Genomic DNA, 22388 nt, shown 5'->3' with positions numbered 1-22388 from the left:
TCTTTAAAGATGGCCGGTCCCTCGAGGTCTCGTCACACCCACGGATCACAGCTGGGCTGATGATGCAGGTTGAGGTCAGAGGTGCCAGGGAAGCCGGTTCTCGTCGTGCTGGGCAGTCTTGATCCGGAGAAGAGACTTACAGCAGACTGCGATGCTTGGTTGGTGCCTGCTGCTGCAGGGTGACTACTCCTTAGTCACAAGGGAGAAATCTTGAGAAGAGTCTTGAGTTCCTTTCATGGAAAGTCGGTTCAGGATTCAAAGATGATCTGATTTGGAAGGGGGCCAGTTCCTACCTTTATCCTGCAAAAAGGGGCTGGCACGCGACTAAGTCCTGCCCTATGGGTGGGACTAGGAGGGGGGTGGTTACACCCCTCTCCTTTGGCTGGCTTTCCCCAGATCAGGGGCTGGAGTGCCCCTGGAACTGGTTCAAGCCGGCCTATGCACAGTGAGCACCGGGGTGCCACTTGCAGTCACCTTCCTCTAAAGCCCTGCCTACCTAGGATACACAAAATCCTGTCTCGGACGGTGCTGGCACCGCCCCTGGCAGGAAACCCTTTGTCCTTGCCTCCTGGGCTGGGAGGACTCCCAGCAGCAGGAGGGCAGACTTGTGTCTCGGTGGCAGCATCCATTTTGTGGAGCTAAGGCTCTGTCTGACTTTAACCGGGGTTACAAGTTACATACATGTCGTGTCCCTCTAGAAGGGTGGAATGCTAACCCCGTCGCCAGAATTGGCGAGGGGTTAGTATTCCAATTCGTATGACACCTTACTCGACATGTTTTGATAAAGCGATACCAGAGTTGTCATATAACCGCGAGGATTATAATGCACTTAAGAGTATATGGTATGCGATATCATGGAAACGGCTAAGGGATGGATCCCGAAAGCCGCAGACAGGCTCAGCTCATGCCAGAGCACTATCTCACACGATTCCAAGCACTCTGACTTCAGGATTGTCAAGGCCTGCCATAGGAGTGACTGATAGGAGATCTGTGTGCCCATTTAGGTTTAGATATAGGAATACTATATCTACAGCAGAGGGTGAGTACACCACTTTGCCCCAGCTGTCAAGCAGCCAGTTGTGTCTGATTTAGTTAGTCAGCCCAGGGGTGGCATAATACATGCTGCAGCCCCTGGGAGACTTCTGGGTGCACCTCAGCCCTGGGTACAGGGACTTGGAGAGGGCCCAGTGCCAATTCAGTACCTGGGTACAATTTGGAGTAGAGAGAACAGCTAGGCTGTGGGTCTGATTAGCAGGCCCACAGCCAGGGAAAGTCGTAAACCAGTGAAGCAAAAAGCAAAAATCTGGGTGATCATAGGAGTGCAGACCCTACTCTCCTACACTAAGCACATGACAATCTCTTACGAAAAATACTACAAGTTGCACAAAATTACAATGGTGCCCTAGGGGCACGATAAACCTTATACTAAGTAAGTGGAATGTGAGAGTCGATAAAAGGAATGGAGCTGTCCAGAGGCTGTAGAATTGATGGCACCACGCTACACTAACTTCAGGTAAGTAATAGGAGGCCCACGGAACGCGTGTGCAGAGTGTGAACTCACACGCGAGATGCGTAACAACGTCTATGGACAGTACAGTTCAAGTAAAAGGTAAGTACGGACAATCCTGACTAGGTAGGACAACAACGACTGTGGAATTGGACACTAGGACAGTTAGACTACCCTTGAGCACCGAAATGCTCTTGTTACCTCACCCACGGGCTGCGGGTGCATAGGTGCAAAGTCGTGTCTGGTTCCGGCGTTGAAGTCTATGGAGCCTGGAGGAAAAGATGCTGCAGGCGACCAGGAGGAAGATGTCCAGTGTGATCCAAGGGTGGATCAGTGATGCTGAAGACCTGAAAGCAGAGGGGACAATGTTCAAAGTCACTAGCCAGTGACTGGAGTGGAACCAGGAAGGAACCAGAGGCTGTCGTCGCGATCAGGTGAAGAGTGGGCGCTTGTCTCTGCAGCTACGTGGACCAGGAGGTGTCTTCGACGACCAGGATGGAGGCACGAGCTGTCCCACGCAGGCTCTCGCTGTCGGATCCGGATTTGGAATCAACAGGCCTTGGCAAAGGCAACCCACGCGGTGAATGGAACCGGCGTCTGGAGTGGACCAGGAGGGTCCGGGGTGCTCCTCTTTTGGAAGGGAGCAAGAGCCAGTCTGGAGCAACCAGACCAGCAGTGAAGATTTCAAGATTCGTCGTCTAGGAGGCCACTAGCCAGCCGGCAAGTGACCAGATAACGCGTCGAGCAGCAAAACAAGCAGAAGGGCTCCACGCAGATCTCGTGGAAGCTGTAGGGCGGATCTTCGGTGCAGGAGCTGCTCGGGGCTGGGGATTTTCAGTCCCCAAAGCACTTGGTTGAGTTTACCTCAGAAGTCGCGCTGGAAGCGAGGTGCAGTTTCTTTCAAGATGGCCGGTCCCACGTGTCTCGTCACACCAACGGATCTCAGCTTTGCTGCAGATGTGAGTTGAGGTCGGAGAGGTCTGGGAATCCGGGTCTCGTCTGGCTCTGAAGTCTGGATCCTCGAGGGAAGATGACAAAGTGAAGCCCCTGGACGCTTGATGGTGCCTGCAGTTGCAGGGTGGACACTCCTTGTCCACAAGGGAGATTCTTCAGTCTTCTGTGGAGCAGAACGTCGAAGGCCAGAGTTTCTTCTTGTTGAATAGTTCAGGATAATCTAATTTGGAATGGGACCAGCTCCTACCTTTATTCTCCTAAAGGGGGCTGCACTACTGACTAGGTCCCTCCCCTGGGTGGGACCAGGAAGGGGGGTGGTTACACCCCCTATCCTTTGTCCGGTTTCCCGCCAGAGCTGGGGCTGGGATGCCCCAGCAACTGGTTTGAACCGGTGTATGCAGAGGGCACCTTGTGTGCCCCAGGCATGTCTCATTCCTTTCAGGCCTATCCTCCCCAATACACAAAGTCCTGTCTGGGGTGGTGCTAGCACCTCCCAAGGCAGGAAACCCTTTGTCCAAGCCATCCTCGCTGGAAGCACTCCCAGCAGCAGGAGGTCAGACTTGTGTCTGTGGTGGCAGCATCCATTTTGTGATGCTGAGGCTCGAGTTAACTTTAACCGGGGTTCACAGTTACATACATGTCGTGTCCCTCTAGAAGGGTGGAATGCTACCCCCGTCGCCAGAATTGGCGAGGGGGTAGTATTCCAAATCGTATGACACCTTACTCGACATGTTTTGATAATGTTATACCAGAGTTAGCATTTAACCACGAGGTTGATAATGCACTTAAGAGTATATGGTATAGCGTTATCATGGAACAGCTATTAGGACTTGGTTCCGCAAGCTGCAAACGGGCTCAGCTCATGCCAGAGCACCATCTCACATGATTCAAAGCACTCTGCCTTCAGGATTGATAAGGCCTTCCATAGGAGTGACTGATAGGAATATGTGTGTCCATTTTAGGGTTAGATATAGGTATACTATATCTACAGCAAAGGGTGTTTACACCACCTTGCCCCAGCTGTCATGCAGCCAGTTGTGTCAGATTTAGATGGCCAGCCAGGGGTGGCATAATACATGCTTCAGCCCCTGGTAGGCCCTGGGTACACCTATGCCCTGGGTACAGGGACTGATAAGGTGGCCCAGTACCATTTGGTAAATGCACCTAAAGTACATGGTTGTCAATTTAGAGAGAGAACAGCTAGGCTGTGGGTCTGATTAGCAGGCCCACAGCCAGGGAAAGTCCTAAACCAGTAAAGCAAAAATCTGGGGTGACCATAGGATTGCAGACCCCACTCTCCTACATGCGGGACCGCTCCCGCCTGGCTTTCGAAGAGAGGGCCCGGCAGTCGGAGCAGGCCTTGTCGTCGTGATCGACGCCTAGACAAGTTAAACACAGGTGGTGAGGATCCGTAACCGACATCGTGCGGTCGCAATCCTCGCAGTGCTCAAAGCCAGGCATCCCTACGGCACCAATCGGAGTCGAAAGACTTCGAGAAATGATCAAAAAAGTTAGTCAAAATTGACTAGGGTTACTGCTTTTTCCAGATCTGCGCTTGCTGGCGCGGAAAAAAGAAGAACTGACGTCAGCACACGGAGGCGGCGTCTAAGTACTCCGACGATGTCATCACGGTGCCGACGACGGACGCGGAGGCGCAGACGACGCCTACCGACGCGCAAGGGTACGGCTACGCAAAAATTTCCATGTCCAGTCTGACGCCTGGGGATATTCTAAGGTAAGTAATCTAATACTAACGTGTCTCTTTCAGATCTCTAGTTTGCTCACTAACTGGTATCGCCCAGCCTGCGACCACAGATGAGTTTCTTACCCCCTGTAGGGGAGAGCCCATGCTCACAGAGGTCAGAAGCAATACCTGCTCCTGCAGAAGGTGATCACCCTGCTCCAGCAGAATGGCTAGTGAATTGTCAAGGCTAGAGACTTCAAAGCCTCTGCCACCTTTGATATGTGACAACGCCCCCCCCCCCCAGACCTAGGGAACCTTTTTCCCTTGCACTGGGGCCCTTTTGGCACCAGAGCAGGTGGTAAATTGGATAGTAAGTAGGTGAGTTCTACTTTCAGGCTAGGCACACCCCTGAGATGGGCCACTGAAGTGGACAGCCAAGAAAGGGTCACGATTATGCCGCCTCTCCCCAGGAAGTGGTCAAAAAGGGGTGCAGTCACCCCAGGGGTAAGTAGCCCATTGGCTACTACCTTACATGCCCTACATCAGTATAAGGTGATTCCCGGACACCAGGAATGCAGATCGGTCTATCTGGGAGCAGGATGAAAAAAGAAGAGCCGAAGACATGAGACCCTCCCCGCCTGGGACGACTCCTGGTGGCCCTCCGCCCTGGGCAGCGCACCCAAACAGACAGACCACGCACGCAACCTGGGCTTCATCCTGGACTCCTCCCTCTCCATGACCAGACAAGTCAACGCCGTCTCCTCGTCGTGCTTCAACATCTTGCGCATGCTACGTAAGATCTTCCAGTGGATCCCCACCGAGACCAGGAAGACGGTCACCCAGGCCCTCGTCACCAGCCGTCTGGACTACGGCAACTCTCTCTACGCCGGAACCACCGGCAAGCTCCAGAAGAGACTTCAGCGGATCCAGAACGCCTCAGCACGTCTCATCCTGGACATCCCCCGTCGCAGCCACATCTCCTGACACCTGAGAGACCTGCACTGGCTCCCGGTCAACAAGAGAATCACCTTCCGACTCCTCACCCACGCACACAAAGCCCTACACAACCAAGGCCCGGGATACCTCAACAGCCGCCTCAACTTCTACGCTCCCAATCGCCAGCTTCGATCGACCGACCACGCCCTCGCCGCTGTACCCCGCATCCGAAGAGCCACCACAGGAGGTCGGTCCTTCTCCTACCTCGCCGCCAAGACATGGAACTCCCTCCCGACCCACCTCCGCCTGACCCAGGACCACCTCGCCTTCAGGAAGTAACTCAAGACCTGGCTGTTCGAGCAGTAGCGGACCCCCCCTCCCTAGCGCCTTGAGACCCTTTTGGGTGAGTAGTGCGCTATATAAATGCTGTGATTGATTGATTGATTGATTGAACAGAGGTCCTGCACCAAAACTAGCACCATGCCCTGCCTGGCTGCTTCCACCGCTACAATCACAAAGATAGGCCTGTGCAGAAGTTGAACACCCTCCCCAAAGCCTCGGAGGACTGTCCAGCACTTCAACGACTAATCAACATCCCCCTTGGGGCAGAGGAGGCACACACTGCATCTGCAAGCACCAACTGCACTTTCCTGAAAAGTTTTGTTGCCCATCAGGTACACCAAATGAGCATCTCGCCAGGAGGACACCATGGTTCTAGGAGGTCAGCCCCTTCCCTCCAGTGAGTTCCAAGACAATAGACCCTCCAGGAGTGCACCAATACCCAGGATACTGGAGCATTTGCTGCAACCAAAGCTTGTAGAATGTCCAGCCCGGACACCACAGACGCCAAAGCTGACCCGACGACAATGGATTTCAGGATCAAAGCAGTCTACATTGAATGGGCCTGCTGTTCAGTTTTTTCCCTCTGCAGGGGACCCAGTAAAGTGAAGCCTCCAATGCAAGCGACTCACTGGACAAAACCCTCTGCACACGAGCCCCACAGCCCAAGTTCAAATAAACAGACAGTGTCTCTTTGCCCCAGAGACCCTCAAGAGCTGAACTCCACTTTGGTTTCTGCTGGACTTGTCCCCCAAGTTCCCACTTTCAAGCTAAGTTTTATACGTACCCTGCAATTACTAACACGTAGCACTCGAGGCTACCAATGGGATCAGCACCTTTGCACCCAAACTCACCAGGGCAGGTAAAACCGAACTGCTGGTGGTTCCTTGGCCCCTAAGCACCTTAAGTCCTAAAAGGCACCCACAAGAAAAGCTAGCAAGTATATGTATGCAGAGTAGGTTTCTCCCTTAGGCCAACATTACCACGTTAGAGCCTCATGTCGAAAGCATTTTACTGTAAAAATCATATTTCGGAAAGTACTTACCTGCTTCGGATGATCTCGGGGTCTAAAATTATATAACAAAAAAAGACACTTGAATGGATTCTTTAGTCACACACGTATTCTATCATGGAATGATAATATGAATTCCAAGAGTGATGAAAATTTGTGAAATATATTAAGCAAACAGCTCTTCATAATTTCACATGTAATTTTTATCAGAAAGCAGAAGGCACGAGCCAATGACCGCTTAATACTTACATGTAGAGGCTGCTCTGCAACAACTAACATTCGATGCTCAGCATACTTTCGAACATACTCGTACACGTTTTGAGGGGTGACTGGCACATTTACACCATTCGTGATAAGCTCAACCTAAGAAAAATAGTAAATAAAAAGGGTATAAGCGAACTGTTTGGAAATTAAGATCTTTTATATTAAATTCTCTCCAAAGACCAATAACATTTGTAGAATCACAAATGGATGAAGCAGCTCCAGACACAGGATGTAAAAACAAATATACAAAGTCTTAATTTTCCATGTTTTTATTCAGCACAGCATGACAATGGTCAAAATGTGATAAAGAATGCATTGTAAAACATGTTTGCAGGAAAGTTATGTCCTTATGTTTTTATTTGATACTCAAATCTGGCTATTTCAGTATATACACTATTCCCTAAAGTGAAAGAAAAAAACACATTGTTTAGCTTCAGAAACGATGTGCCCCCAGAAATTTAAGGATTATTGGGAGGGTTGTTTTTCAACTGTTTTATGAGGAGCAGCAGGTTTGGTTGTCCTCTCAAGAATGGGGATCCTGGAATTCGAAAGTCTGAGGGACATTCAGTATGTGCTCTTATCACTTGAACTTAACTCGTTGAAGTTTCTGTGTAATAGTCAACCATAGGTAAGGCTACTGGAATTATATGGCAGTGGAGGAGCAAATTATGCATCAGGGTTGACAATCATGAAACGCAAAAAGGCTTTTTATGCGACTTAGTGCAGCACATTGTGTGTTTGTATTACTTCATAATTATGCTAGTTTTTTTTGATGTATTAACGTTGGGGAAAGGTTTCACCTCATTAGTGCCAGTATGACCTCCAAATACAGTAATATGTAACTGAAAGATGATCAGTCAACCTTTGCATAGAGCCTTTCACTGCACGGCACATGGGTCATATCTATTTTAGTAACTTTTGATCTATTTGAGCTAGGAACAAATTTGTTAAAGTCTGATGATTATGCAGCAGGTGATACATTATATGGCAAATACCATAGATATTAGGGCTAGTGTTGTGATTGGATAGCGTTAGGGCTAGGGTTCCCATTGGCTGAAGGGGTCACCTGATTACTAGGGCTATAAAGGGCCAGGGTTAGGGTGTCGAGGATAAGGGCAGAGAGGACAAGGGCAGTTACCTGTTGGAGCCTGTTAAGGGCAGCGAGGACAAGGGCAGTTGCCTGTTTGAGCCAGTTCGAGATTCACCAGGACCAGGGCCAGAAATGCTGCCCAATATACATACCTCCTTTATGTATCTATATACTTTCAATGTACTTATGGATCTATATATTTATCACTTTCTTCTAATTTAGCATTTCCAATGCACTATCCTTTATTTCAGCCTATACTTCCCTCAATATATCTTATAGCCCAACCTTCTGACTCATCTCAAACTTCTTTCTACTACTCTTTCCAATGCACTACCCCATCTCTCATCCTATACATCTATCAATATATCCTCTTCATCCACTCTCTCATTTATCCCAAACCCCATACCACTACTATGATCGTGTGGCTCAATGGTTAGAGCGGCAGACCCTGATGCAGAAGTCTGGCCCGGGACCAGGGTTCAATTCCCGCCTCGGCGGGTCTTGGGCTCAATTTCCTCGGACCTGATAATTCTCCCCTCGGTGCCTATTCTAATCATGAGTCCCCCTCTGCGACTCTGGGCAATAGCTTGCTTAATCTCCACAACGGCCCCAGCAACGCTAGGATGCCTGGCTTCACCTTGGGGGTTCCCAGGAGTGGGCACCTCACAGGGAAAGGCCAGGAAGGGTTCCTCAGCGGTATTCGTACAAGGGCCGAGATGCCTCCGGGTAGTCGTGCGCTATACAAGCACGTAATTATCATTATCATTATGATCCCCAAAATAACCCTTTATAGACTCTCTCCTACTCTACCCCTCCTTGCATCATCTGACACCTCTTTTACTATACCAATTCTCTAAAACAAACCTTTCTACACTCTTCCCTCTTTTCTAACCAGCCCCAACCCTTTTGAATACAAATAACTGACTAACATATCCACCACCATAAATTACTTTCATGTTTCACCATACTAATTAAACACTAATCCTGATGGGTTCCAGAGTAGTGTGCTACTTGTGCTTCAAAACTCCATCAGGGGTAGCAAGCGCTATATAAATACAAACATCTTTCCCTCTTCTATCCCGCCACCTACCCTTCTCTACCCACATAACTGAATAACATATCCACTACTCAAATTACTTCATATTTTACTATACTAATTTTCAACACTAATCCTTTATGGGTTCCGGAGTGGTGTGCTACTCGCCAGAAAAGCACTTCAACACCCATCAGGGGTAATAAATGCTATATGAATGCAAACCTTTCCTCACCTTTTATCCCTCCCTTATCCTTCTGACTCCAAATAACTAATATCCACCACGGAAATTACTTCATATTTCACCATATTAATTCACCACTAATCCTTGATGGACTTCCTGAATAGCGTGCGTCAACACCCCATCAGGGGTAACAAGCCCCTATATAAATACAAACCTTTTTCCTCCTCTATCCTTCTGCTATCATTCCAAATCCAAATAACTGACTAACCTATCCACCACTTAACATGTACTTGCATGTTTCACTATACTAATTCAACACTAATCCTCTATGGGTCCCAGAGTAGCGTGCTACTCGCCTAAAAAGCGCTTCGACGCCTCGTCAGGGGTAGTAAGCGCTATATAAATGCAATTACAATACAATAAAATACAATAGACACCGCACGGGCATGCCGAGGCCAGTTCTTAACACGACTTTCCAGAGCAGCAGCTCATAGCTGTGAGAAGTTGGCCTGATATATGATGCTCACTAGTTCTAGTGATCACCTTGTATCAGTCCAAACAACCCTTATGGTGATTGGTTGCAAGTCAACCTTATAGACCAGCTATCCTAATGGTAGCATGGACAAAGCTGTCTTAGGCTAAACTCTTTTGGCATGTGAAGCCAGCTGTTTTACCACATATAACCCCTTGAATACCAGATGAAAGGACACCACACAGGTTGTTATGAAAATAAACAATATATTTATAACTAACAAACACCTGTGAACTCTTTATGAGATCAGAGGGCTAAGCACATAATAATACTCTTATGGAAAATACAGTGAATCGCACAATTTACAATGGTGCCTTAGGGGCACGACAAACCATATACTAAGTAAATGGTATAAGGAAATCGATAGAGGAAATGAAGCTGCCCAGAGGCTGTAGGATCGCTGGGACTACACTACCCTAACCTCAGGTAAGTAGCAGGAGGCCCACGGGACGCGTGTGCAGAGTGTCAACTCACACGCGGGATGCGCAACGAAGTCAATGGGCAGAACAAATTACGAAAAGGTAAGTAAAAGACAGTTCCTACTAGTTACGACTAAAACAACAGGATACCTGGACACTAGGAGAGTCAATCTACCTATGAGCACCGAAATGCTCTCGTTACCCCACCCACGGGCTGCGTGTGCATAGGTGGGAAAGTGTGTCGGGTTTCCGCGTTGAAGTCAATGGAGCCTTGAAGAAGGATGCTGCAGGAGACCAGGAGGAAGATGTCCGGAGTGATCCAAGGGCGGATCGAAGATGATGGAGACCTGAAAGCAGAGGGGACAATGTTCAAAGTCACTAGCCAGTGACTGGAGTGGAACCAGGAAGGAACCAGATGCGGTCGTCGCGATCAGGTGAAGAGTAGACGCTTGACTCTGCAGCCACATGGACCAGGAGGTATCTTCGACGACCAGGATGGAGGCACGAGCTGTCCCACGCAGGCTCTCGCTGTCGGCGGTGTCTGTTCCGGATTCGGCGTCAACAGGCCTTGGCAAAGGCAACCCACGCGGTGAGTGGAAATGGCGTCTCGTGCGCACCAGGTGGGTCTGGGGTGCTTCTCCTTTACAGGGAAGCAAAGGCCAGTCTGGAGCAACCAGACCAGCGGTGTAGATTTTGTGGATCGTCGTCAAGGAAGTCACTAGCCAGCCGGCAAGGGACCAGACAATGCGTCGAGCAGCAACCAAGCAAAAGGGCACCACGTAGATCTCGTGGATGCTGGAGGGCTGGTCTTTGGTGCAGGAGCTGCTCGGGGCTGGGGCTTCTCAATCCCCAAAGCACTTACTCGAGGATGCCTCTGAAGTCGTGCTGGAAGCGAAGTGCAGTTTCTTCAAGATGGCCGGTCCCACGTGTCTCGTCGCACCCACGGGTCTCAGCTGTGCTGCAGATGTGGGTAGAGGCCGGAGAGGTCTGGGAATCCGGGACTCGTCGGGCTCTGAGGTCTGGTTCCGGCAGGAAGGACGACAAAGTGAACCGCTAGGACGCTTGATGGTGCCTGCAGTTGCAGGGTGGTCACTCCTTGGCCACAAGGGAGATTTCTTCAGTCTTCTGTGGAGCAGAACGTCGAAGTCCAGAGTTTCTTCTTTGTTGAGTTGTTCAGGATAATCTAATTTGGAATGTGACCAGCTCCTACCTTTATTCTGCTAAAGGGGGCTGTACTCGTGACTAGGTCCCTCCCATGGGTGGGACCAGGAAGGGGGGTGGTTACACCCCCTATCCTTTGTCTGGTTTCGCGCCAGAGCTGGGGCTGGAGTGCCCCAGCAACTGGTTTGAACCGGGGTATGCACAGGGACACCTTGTGTGCCCCAGGCATGTCTCATTCCTTTCAGCCCTCCCTACCTCAATACACAAAATCCTGTCTGGGGTGGTGCTAGCACCTCCCAAGGCAGGAAACCCTTTGTCCAGGCCTCCCTCGCTGGAAGGACTCCCAGCAGCAGGAGGTCAGACTTGTGTCTGTGGTGGCAGCATCCATTTTGTGATGCTGAGGCTCTGCTTAACTTTAACCGGGGTTCTCAGTTATGGACATGTCGTATCACTCTAGAAGGGTGGAATGCTACCCCCGTCGCCAGAACTGGCGAGGGGGTAGTATTCCAAATCGTATGACACCTTAATCAACATGTTTTGATAATGCTATACCAAAGTTAGCAATAACCACGAGGATTATAATGCACTTAAGTGTATATGGTATAGCGTTATCCTGGAAACAGCTAAAGGACTTGGTTCCGAATGCTGCAGACAGGCTCAGCTCATGCTAGAGCACCATTGTAGGAAGGTAGATCCCTGACTATGGTTGCCCCCAACTTTTTGCCTGGTGTTTTGCTGGTTTTCTGACTTAGTTGACCTGGGACCCTGCTATTCAGGGCCCCAGGCCTACTGCTCTCTCTGTAAAATGGATTCCATGTACCTTCGGTACATATCTAAATTGGATACTGAGTCACCTTATCAGTCCCTGTACAGTGTACCTTAGGTACCCAGGGCATAGGTGTACCCAGGGCCTACCAGGGGCTGCAGCATGTATTATGCCACCCCTGGCTGGCCATCCAAATCTGACACAACTGGCTGCTTGACAGCTGGGGCAAGGTGGTGTAATCACCCTTTGCTTTAGATATAGTATACCTATATCTAACCCTAAAAATGGACACACAGATCTCCTATCAGTCACTCCTATGGCAGGCCTTAACAATCCTGAAGGCAGAGTGCTTGGAATCGTGTGAGATGGTGCTCTGGCATGAGCTGAGCCTGTCTGCGGCTTTCGGGATCCATCCCTTAGCCGTTTCCATGATATCGCATACCATATACTCTTAAGTGCATTATAATCCTCGCGGTTATATGCCAACTCTGGTATCGCTTTATCAAAACATGTCGAGTAAGGTGTCATACGAATTGGAATACTAACCCCTCGCCAATTCTGGCGACGGGGTTAGCATTCCACCCTTCTAGAGGGACACGACATGTATGTAACCCCTAACCCCGGTTAAAGTCAGACAGAGCCTTAGCATCCACAAAATGGATGCTGCCACCGAGACACAAGTCTGCCCTCCTGCTGCTGGGAGTCCTCCCAGAGCAGGAGATAAGGACAAAGGGTTTCCTGCCAGGGGCGGTGCCAGCACCGTCCCAGACAGGGTTTTGTGTATTGTAGGTAGGCAGGGCTTTAGAGGAAGGTGACTGCAAGTAGCACCCCGGTGCTCACTGTGCATAGGCCGGCTTGAACCAGTTCCAGGGTCACTCCAGACCCTGTGCTGGGGAAAAAGCCCGCCAAGGAAGTGGGTGTAACCACCCCCCTCCTAGTCCCACCCATAGGGCAGGACTTAGTCGCGTGCCAGCCCCTTTTTACAGGATAAAGGTAGAGACTGGCCCCCTTCCAAATCAGATCATCTTTGAATCCTGAAACTACTTTCTGCGAAAGGAACTCAAGACTTCTTCCTAAGATTTCTCCCTTGTGACTAAGGAGTAGTCACCCTGCACCCGCAGGCACCATCTACAGAACACTGCGGTCTGCTGCACGTCCTTCCTCCGGAATCCGACTGCCCAGCTCGACGAGACCCGGCTTCCCTGGCACCTCTGACCTCTACCCACCTCTACAGCACAGCTGAGAACCGTGGGTGCGACGAGACCTCGAGGGACCGGCCATCGCCAAGACTGCACGACTTCTGCACAGCAAGCCCGCCGAGTATTCCACTGGTGAGTGCTTTGGGGTCCGAGAAGCCCCGACTCTGAGCAGCTCCAGCTCCGAAGTGCAGCCCCCCAGCATCTCCACGATCTGCGTGGGGCCCTTCTGCTTTCCGCTGTTCACCGCGTTGTTTGGCTACTAGCCCGTTGGCTTGTGGCCTTCCTGACGACGCCCGACGACATTTCTGCTGCTGGTCTGGTTGCTCCAGACTGGCCCTTGCTCCCTCCCAGAAGAGGAGCACCCTGGACCCTCCTGGTCCACTCAAGACGCCATTTTGAGTCCACCGCGTGGGCTTGAATTAGCCAAGGCTTGTTGCCCAATCCTGGGTAACTTCGACGCCAACAACTTCATCCTTCGTGGGACAGCTCGCACCTCCATCCTGGTCGCCGACAACGCCTCCTGGTCCGAGAGACTGCAGAGCCCAGCAGCGCCCACTCACCTGACTGCGGTGACTTCGCCCGGTGCCATCCTGGTGCCCACTTAATCACTGGCTAGTGATTCAAGAACTTGGTCCCCTCTGCTTTCAGGTTTTCTTCTTCCTTGATCCAGGCTTGGATCCATCGAACTTTCCTTCACTGGTCGCCTGCCAGCAACTTCTTCCTTCCAGGCTCCCGGTCCGGCAACGAGATCCCCGACGTCTTTTCAGGCCTATGCAGCTGCAGCCCCTGGGCTAGGTAACTTCGGCACTCCGGTGTCCCAGCATAGCCTCACTATCCAAGGGTCAGGATCCACTGTCGTTTTCTTCCTACCAGGTCGGGTTCGCCCGTGAACACTAACTTTGCCTTTACTAGCCTCCATAGACTTTGTCCCGCATCCCGCGTGAGAGTGCACACTCTGCACCCGAGTCCCCTGGGCCTCCTAGTAGTAATCTAACGATTCCCTAGTCCAGTCCTAGCGATTCCAAAGCCTATTAGAACTGTTACTTACCTGCTAGTAATTCGCATTCCACTTTTAGTGTATATGGTTTTTCGTGCCCCTCGGGCATTTGTGTAACGTGCTAACTTAAAAGTATTTTCGTAAGAGTTTTGTTGTGTGCTTAGCACCCTGTCCTCATAAAGAGTACAGGGTTGTTGTGATTCTAATAAATACATTGTTTATTTTCATAACACTTGTGTGGTGTCCTTTCACTGGGTGTTCAAGGGGTAATGTGATGGTAAAACAGCTGGCTTAACACGCCCTCTAGAGTCTTAGCCTTAGACTGCTCGTATCCATGCTACTAGGATAGCTGGTCTATAAGGTTGACTTACAACCAATCATCAATAAGGGTTGTTTGGACTGATATATAGTGATCACTAGAATAGTGAGCACTGCACATCAGGCCAACTTCTCACAACCATCTCACATTATTCCAAGCACTCTGCCTTCAGGATTGGTAAGGCCTGCCATAGGAGTGACTTATAGGAATATATGTGTCCATTTTAGGGTTAGATATAGGTATACTATATCTAAGCAAAGGGTGATTACACCACCTTGCCCCAGCTGTGTTACCAGCCAGTTGCACAAGTTACTACTTGTGTAACGATATATCTGTAAGAGACATTAGTTAGTATTAGATTCCTTACCTTAGAATATCCCCAGGCGTCAGACTGGATCCGGAAATTTTTGCGTAGCAGTACCCTTGCGCGTCGGTAGGCGTCGTCTGCGGCTCCGCGTCCGTCGTCGGCGTCGTGATGACGTCGTCGGAGTACTTAGACGCCGCCTCCGCGTGCTGACGTCAGTTCTTAGACACAGCTTTTCCGCGCCAGAAACGCAGAGCCATGTTAAAAACCAACACTGGTGCCATTGAAACTAGGGCCCTGAAGGGGACAACCCTAACCCTAGATATTGGTTCGCAGAACGGGGAGGATGGGTGGGTCGGTAAGGAATCGAATACCAACTAATGTCTCTTACAGATATATCGTTACACAAGTAGTAACTTGTGCATCTGAAAGAGACACGTTAGTATTAGATTCCTTACCTTAGAATAGATACCCCAGCAATACCAACCCCGGTGGTGGGTCTGCGAACCAATAATCACACCAGAAAGTCCTGGAGGACGGAACGGCCAAAGAAGCCATCCCTCCTGACTTGACTGTCCAGGCAGTAGTGTCTCGCAAACGTGTGCAGTGATGCCCACGTAGCTGCCTGACAGATGTCTTGTAAGGGCACACCCCTGCCCAGGGCAGTGGTAGTCGCCGTCGCTCGGGTAGAATGAGCCCGCAGTCCAACCGGGGGCTCCTTCCTAGCCAAGGAGTAGCATGCCTGGATACACAGGACGATCCACCGGGAGATGGTCCTCTTGTGCACCGCTTTCCCCTTCTTAGCGCCCACGTAACCAACAAAGAGTTGGTCATCCACCCGGAACTGGCGTGTGCGATCCAAGTAGAATGAGAGCGCACGTTTTGGGTCCAGACGGTGGAGCCGCTCTTCCTCTTTAGAGGGATGCGGTGGCGGGAAGAAGGTTGGCAAGGTGATAGACTGCCCGATGTGAAAGGCCGTGACAACCTTGGGCAGGAAAGAAGGTTTGGTACGAAGCACCACTTTGTCCGGATGGACGGAAAGGAAAGGTGGAGTACAAGAAAGAGCCTGGAGCTCACTCACTCTCCTGGCAGAGGTGATGGCAACCAGGAAAGCAGTCTTCAAAGTTAGAAGGCGAAGAGGACAGTTGTGAAGTGGCTCAAAGGGAGCGCACATCAGGAATGTTAAAACCAGGTTCAAGTCCCACTGAGGCATCACAAACGGAACAGGAGGAAACGTGTGAGTGATGCCCTTAAGAAATCTGTTTACAATAGGGGACTTGAACAAAGAAGGCTGATCAGGTAGCCGGAGAAAGGCTGAAAGGGCAGAAAGGTAGCCCTTGATAGTGCCTAGAGCAGAGCCCTGCTGGGCAAGAGAAAGAAGGAAGAGAAGAACCTCAGAAAGAGGGGCAGAAAGAGGATCCACAGCCTTTGCTGTGCACCATGCCACAAATCTGTTCCACCTGCAGGCGTATACCGACTTTGTGGAGGGACGCCTGGCTGCCAGAATGATGTTACAGACTTCAGGAGGCAAGTCAAATGGCCTCAACTGTCGCCGCTCAATCTCCAAGCATGGAGGTGGAGACTGGACAGGTTCGGGTGGAGGACCGTCCCCATCTGCTGCGACAGAAGGTCCTCCTGAAGAGGCAGACGAACCGGGGGATCGACTGACAGACTGAGTAGCTCTGGATACCAGTACCTTCTCGCCCAGTCCGGAGCCACAAGGATGACTTGGGCCCGGTCGCGCTTGATCTTCTTCAGCACTCTGGGCAGAAGTGGTATAGGCGGAAAGGCGTACAAAAGACCGCAACTCCACTCGCGACGAAAAGCGTCTCCGAGCGAGTGCCGCCTTGGAAATTCCAACGCGCAGAACTGATGACATTGCGCGTTCTCTTCGGTGGCGAATAGATCTAACCAAGGCTCTCCCCATCGCTGAAAGAGGCCTTGCGCCACGTCCGAGTTCAGACGCCATTCGTGATCCATCATGCACCGACGGCTGGGCTCGTCCGCCCTGGCGTTCAGAGAACCTGCCAGGTGTTGAGCCACCAGGGTCACGCCCTGGCGTTCCAGCCATTGCCAAAGGCGAAGAGCCTCTTGACAAAGGATCCACGACCCCCACCCCGCCTTGTTTGTTGCAGTACCACATGGCGGTGGTGTTGTCCGTGAACACCTGCACTACACTCCCCCGGACAGAGGGGAGGAATGCCTTTAGTGCCAGACGAATCGCCCTGAGCTCCAACAGGTTGATGTGGAGCCGGGTCTCCGCCGGAGACCAGAGGCCTCTGATCTCCGCCTCTCCCTAGTGGCCTCCCCAGCCCTGGAGGGACGCGTCCGTCACAACTACGTGCTCCGGTTGGGGAAGGGAGAGGGATCTGCCGCTGACCCAATCGCGGTCCGTAAGCCACCACTGCAGCTGTCTCGCAGTGCCCTCCGAGATCAGGACGTGGTCGGATAGGTTGCCCTGATGCTGGGCCCACTGAAACTTCAGGTCCCACTGCAGAGCCCGCATCCGCCACCTGGCGTGATGCACCAGTATGATGCAGGAGGCCATCAGCCCCAGAAGCCGCAGCGTCAACCTGACCGAAACCCGGGATAACGGCTGAAAGATGGGAATCAGAGCCTGAATATCCCGGACCCGCTGTTCGGGCGGATAAACCCGAAACCGCGCCGAGTCCAGAACCGCTCCGATGAAGAGGAGCTTCTGAGAGGGACACAGGTGTGACTTCGGCACATTGATGGAGAACCCCAGCTGATGCAGGAGGTCTGCCGTCGTCTGGAGGTAGCTGACGACTGTCTGGGGCGAGCCCGCCTTCAACAACCAGTCGTCGAGGTAGGGGAAGACTGAAACCCCTAACCTGCGCATATGAGCTGCGACCACCGCCATCACCTTCGTGAACACCCGTGGGGCGCTGGTAAGGCCGAAGGGGAGCACGGTAAACTGAAAGTGCTCGTGGCCCACCATGAACCGCAGGTAGCGCCGGTGGGCAGGCAGGACGGGGAAATGAAAGTAAGCGTCCTGCAAGTCCAACGCTACCATCCAGTCTCCTGGGTCCAGGGCAGCCAGGACCTGAGCCAGTGTCAGCATCTTGAACTTCTCCTTCCGGAGGAAGCCGTTGACGTTCCGTAGGTCCAAGATAGGGCGTAGGCCCCCTTTGCCCTTCTTGGGTACCAGAAAGTAGTGGGAGTAGCAACCACACCCTACTTCTGGCCCAGGAACGCGCTCGATGGCCCCCTTGGCCAAGAGGGCCGTAACTTCCTCCTGCAGAAGTCGCAAGTGATCCCCCGATACACGGTGGTTCTGCGGTGGCATGGCTGGAGGAGTCGCCTCGAAGGGGAGGGAGTAGCCCCTTCGGACGATTTGCAGCACCCACCTGTCCGACGTGACAGTGCGCCAGTGGAGGTGGTGATGGCGAACCCTGCCTCCCACTGGCGTCACATGGGCCTGAAAGCACGGACTAGGAGGGTTTAGAGGCGGATGCTGCGGGGGAAGGTGTGGACTGACCTCGCCGCTGCCCCCGACCACCTGGACGGCGGTTCCCACGGCCGCCACCGCGTTGGGTATTGCCCAGCGGTGCGTGGCTGGCGGTACGTGTGGGCGCACCCCTTCCGTGGCCACGAAAGGAGTGATAGGCAGCCGATTGCTGGCGCTGGCCCGAGAGGCCTAAGGACTTGGCCGTAGCCCTGGAGTCCTTAAAACGCTCAAGCGCATGGTCTGCCTTGTCGCCAAAGAGGCGACGGCCATCGAACGGCATGTCCATAAGCGTGTTCTGGACATCTGCCGAGAAGTTGGCGGACCTCAGCCAGGCGTGGCGTCTGACCGCCACCGTCGTTGCCATCGCTCTGCCCAGCGAGTCAGTGGTATCCAGCCCACACCGGATGGAATACTTGGCTGCATCCCGGCCCTCCACAAGAGCTTGGCCGAGTTTGGCCCGTACCTCCAACGGACACTCTGGCAGCACTTCCGCGACCTTATCCCACACAGAGTGGGTGTAACGTCCCAAGAGGCAGGTGGTGTTAGAAGACCGCAGGCCTAGGCTAAGGGAGGAGAAGATCTTCTTCCCATACTGGTCATACCTCTTGGATTCCCGGTCCGGGTGGGCGGGCGGGAATGCGGTCTGGGAATTGGAGGCCTGGATGACCAGGCTCTCAGGGGTAGGGTGGGAGGACAGGAAACATGGGTCGCCCGGGGCGGGGCGGTGGCGTCTGGCCACGTTCCTATCTACGGGCGAACCCGTAGCGGGCTTGGACCAAGTGCCCAGAAGAACGTCGGTCAAGGCCTCATTAAAGGGCAGCAGAGGCTCGGCCGAGCTTGACTGCGGTTTAAGGACCTCAGTGAGGAGGTTAGTCCTCACGGCCGCGACGGGAAGATCAAGGCCCAAGGCCTTGGCAGCCCTCATCAGCACCACACTATAAGTTGCCCCCTCCTCGATGCCACGGAAGGAGGGGAGACAAAACCAGTGTCCGGAGAGGTGTCCAGGCCACTGGCCTCCCCAAGGTTTCCTGCCCAGTCCTCATGAGACTGACACTCCCTGGTCAGAGGGTCCTCAGACCCCTCCCAGTCCTCTTCATCACCCATCTCCTGAAATTCAGGGTTCTCATCTAATGGGGCCTGTTCGTAGAGATGGAACTCTCCAACCGGCGTCTGGAGCGGCACCCATCGGGGCCGTCTCGACGCCGGAACAGGAACTAAGGTGGAACCGGGGACGGCGCCGGCCTCGGGCGGCGCCGGAGGTGACACCTGAGGGTCCGACGCCGGGGAGGTCGTCAGATCCACCGGCGACGAACCAGATCCCGAAGGAGGACCAGCGGCATCCTGCGGCGCCGGGCCCGAAGGCGTCGGCGGCGTCGGAACAACTGGACCCCTCGGCGCCAGGCCCGAAGGCACCGGCGGCGTCGGGATAATGGGGACCTGCGGCGCCGGGCCCGAAGGCGGCGTCGGGGCCAAAGCACCCGACGGCGTCGGGGCCGGAGCCGCCGACCCGCTAGGGCCCCCAGACGGGTCCGCTGGGCCCGAAGGCGCCGCGGAGCCCGTCGGAGGAGGGAGTTTCCTCATGGCCATGAGGAAGCGCTCGACCTCCTCCGGCGACGCGTTCATCCCAGGGACCGGAGGGTGTGGAGCTGTACGCGGCGCCCGCGACTCCGACGGAGCCGCGTGGGCGGTGTCACCCGAACCCGCGGCCGCATCGCGCGAGCATCGGGGGGAGTCCGAGGAGCGATGACGCCGCTTGGACTTCTTGTGCCTCTTACCTGACGACGACTTCGACCCGGAGGAGTGCGGCCTACTCTCGGAGCTGTGATGGCTCCGAGCCCGCGACCTGTCCCTCGACCTCCCATGGGATCGGGACCTCTCACGGCGCGGGGCCGACTGCCGGAGTTCGAGGCGCCTACGGGACCGCTCCCGCCTGGCTTTCGAAGAGAGGGCCCGGCAGTCGGAGCAGGCCTTGTCGTTGTGGTCGACGCCCAAACACGACAAGCAGACGCGGTGAGGATCCGTGACCGACATCAGCCGGTCGCAATCGTCACAAGGCTTGAAGCCGGGCATCCCTAAAGGCACCGTTTCGGAGTCGAGAGACTCGAAATAGCAATCAAAAAGGATCAAAAAAGTTAGTCAAAAAGTGACTAGGGTTACTGCTTTTTCCAGATCTGCGCTTGCTGGCGCGGAAAAAAGAAGAACTGACGTCAGCACGCGGAGGCGGCGTCTAAGTACTCCGACGACGTCATCACGGCGCCCACGACGGACGCGGAGCCGCAGACGACGCCTACCGACGCGCAAGGGTACTGCTACGCAAAAATTTCCGGATCCAGTCTGACGCCTGGGGATATTATAAGGTAAGGAATCTAATACTAACGTGTCTCTTTCAGATGTGTCTGTTTTAGGTGGCCAGCCAGGGGTGGCATAATACATGCTTCAGCCCCTGGTAGGCCTGGGGTGCACTTATGCCCTGGGTACCTATGGTACACTGTACAAGGACTTATAAGAGTGACCCAATACCAATTGGTAAATGCACCTAAAGTACATGTGTGTCAATTTAGAGAGAGAACAGCTAGGCTGTGGGTCTGCTTAGCAGGCCCACAGCCAGGGAAAGTCGTAAACCAGTGAAGCAAAAAGCAAAAATCTGGGGTGACCATAGGATTGCAGACCCTACTCTCCTACAATAGCCATGAAAGACACTCACAAGTGGTGCATCAAAACTAGGGCACTTTAGAGGAGTCCCTATTACTAGAAGTTCGCAGAATGGGGAGGATGGGTGGGGCGGTAAGGAATCTACAACTAGAATGTGAGAAGTTGGCCTGGTATATGATGTTCACTATTCTAGTGAACACCTTGCACCAGCCGAAACAACCCTTATGGTGATGGTTGTAAGTCAACCTTATAGACCAGCTATCCTAGAGGTAGCGTGGACAGAACAGTCTTAGGCTAAAAGACTCTTGAGGGCGTGTAAAGCCAGCTGTTTTACCATATGTAACCCCTTGAATATCAAATGAAAGTACACCACACAGGATATATATAAAATATATATTTATTTATTTACGAACACACTCCTCTGAACTCTTTATGAGATCAGAGGCAAAAGCACATAAGTTATACTCCGAAATACTTTCAATAGCACAATTTACAGTTAGGCTCTAGAGGCGCGTAAAACCATATACTAAGTAAGTGGTATAAGAACCACGACTTTGGAAAGGAGAAGGCCTAGGGCATCGCTGGGGCTACACTATCTGACCCTTAGGTTAGGAGTAGGAGGCTGTTACATCCTGCTTTTCCTTTTCCTCTGTCCTACTTTAGAGTTTGTTATAACTTGCTCAGCATGAATCTATGATGTCACATAGGGTTCTGATTGTGTATGCTTGAATTGAGAGTCGGTTACATCTGAGGCTGAGCAGGAGTCCATCTGCTCCTGGTGGGGTTTTCATTTGGATTACAATTGGACCTACATAATTCTGTATTATCAACTAATCTTCAATAAATCAGATCTATTTCATTTACTGGATTTAAAGACTTTTAATTGCTACATTTTGGCGACGAGGATGGGATGCTCGAAATAGGTTGAGGTGCTCAGTTTTATTTATTTCAGATTTCCGGGGCCACATTTGTGCTCAATTTTGAGGTGCCTTAGTGTATTTTTCCGGGGCCACATTTGTGCTCATTTTTGAGGTGCCTTATTCTTCTAAAGTTAGTTTTAAAGAGCTATGCTGTGTTCTATTCTGCAGAAGGTGTTCAATTATACAAGGCGCTGTTTTAGTGCTCAGTGTTAAGTGAGGAGTTCTTTGCTTCTCGGTTTTATGTGTTTATGGGTTGCATCCGAGGATGAGCCATGTTTCAGAAATTTCAATGTTTTAAAGAGTTTTAGTGCTTTGTTGAACCACATACCACGTATGTGCTCGAATATCTTAGAGGTGTTCACATTGTTTGATGTTTAAAGAGCCACAGGTTGCTCATTTGTTGAACCACGTACCACGTATGTGCTCTAATATTTTAGAGGTGTTCATTTTGTTTGATGTTTAGAGAGAGGAAGGGTGTTCATAGATATGAAACATTTAAATGCTCTAATGTTTTTAGAGAAGTTTTTATTTATTTTATCAGGTCCATCCATTTCCATTCTTGTGGATGGTGTTATAGATATATTTAATTTATTAAATCCGTTCATTTCCATTCTTGTGGATTTAGTTATGTTGTGGGTGATTGTACT

The 22388-nt window shown here is 51.9% G+C and overlaps 1 protein-coding gene across 19 annotated transcripts in view; it reads right to left on the bottom strand.

Annotated features, from left to right (window-relative positions):
- The window catches only part of UBR5 (ubiquitin protein ligase E3 component n-recognin 5), a 2132574-nt gene that overhangs the window by 101734 nt on the left and 2008452 nt on the right, over nucleotides 1-22388 (bottom strand). For all 19 annotated transcript variants that reach the window (XM_078686916.1, XM_078686920.1, XM_078686919.1 and 16 more), the window contains one exon: nucleotides 6682-6795. In XM_078686916.1, the coding sequence (XP_078543042.1) occupies nucleotides 6682-6795 (114 nt within the window). The remainder of the gene's footprint in view (nucleotides 1-6681; nucleotides 6796-22388) is intronic.

The sequence above is a fragment of the Lissotriton helveticus genome, chromosome 4_1 (assembly GCF_964261635.1).
Source record: "Lissotriton helveticus chromosome 4_1, aLisHel1.1, whole genome shotgun sequence".
Taxonomy (NCBI): domain Eukaryota; kingdom Metazoa; phylum Chordata; class Amphibia; order Caudata; family Salamandridae; genus Lissotriton; species Lissotriton helveticus.
This window is presented reverse-complemented; position numbering and strand designations above follow the sequence as displayed.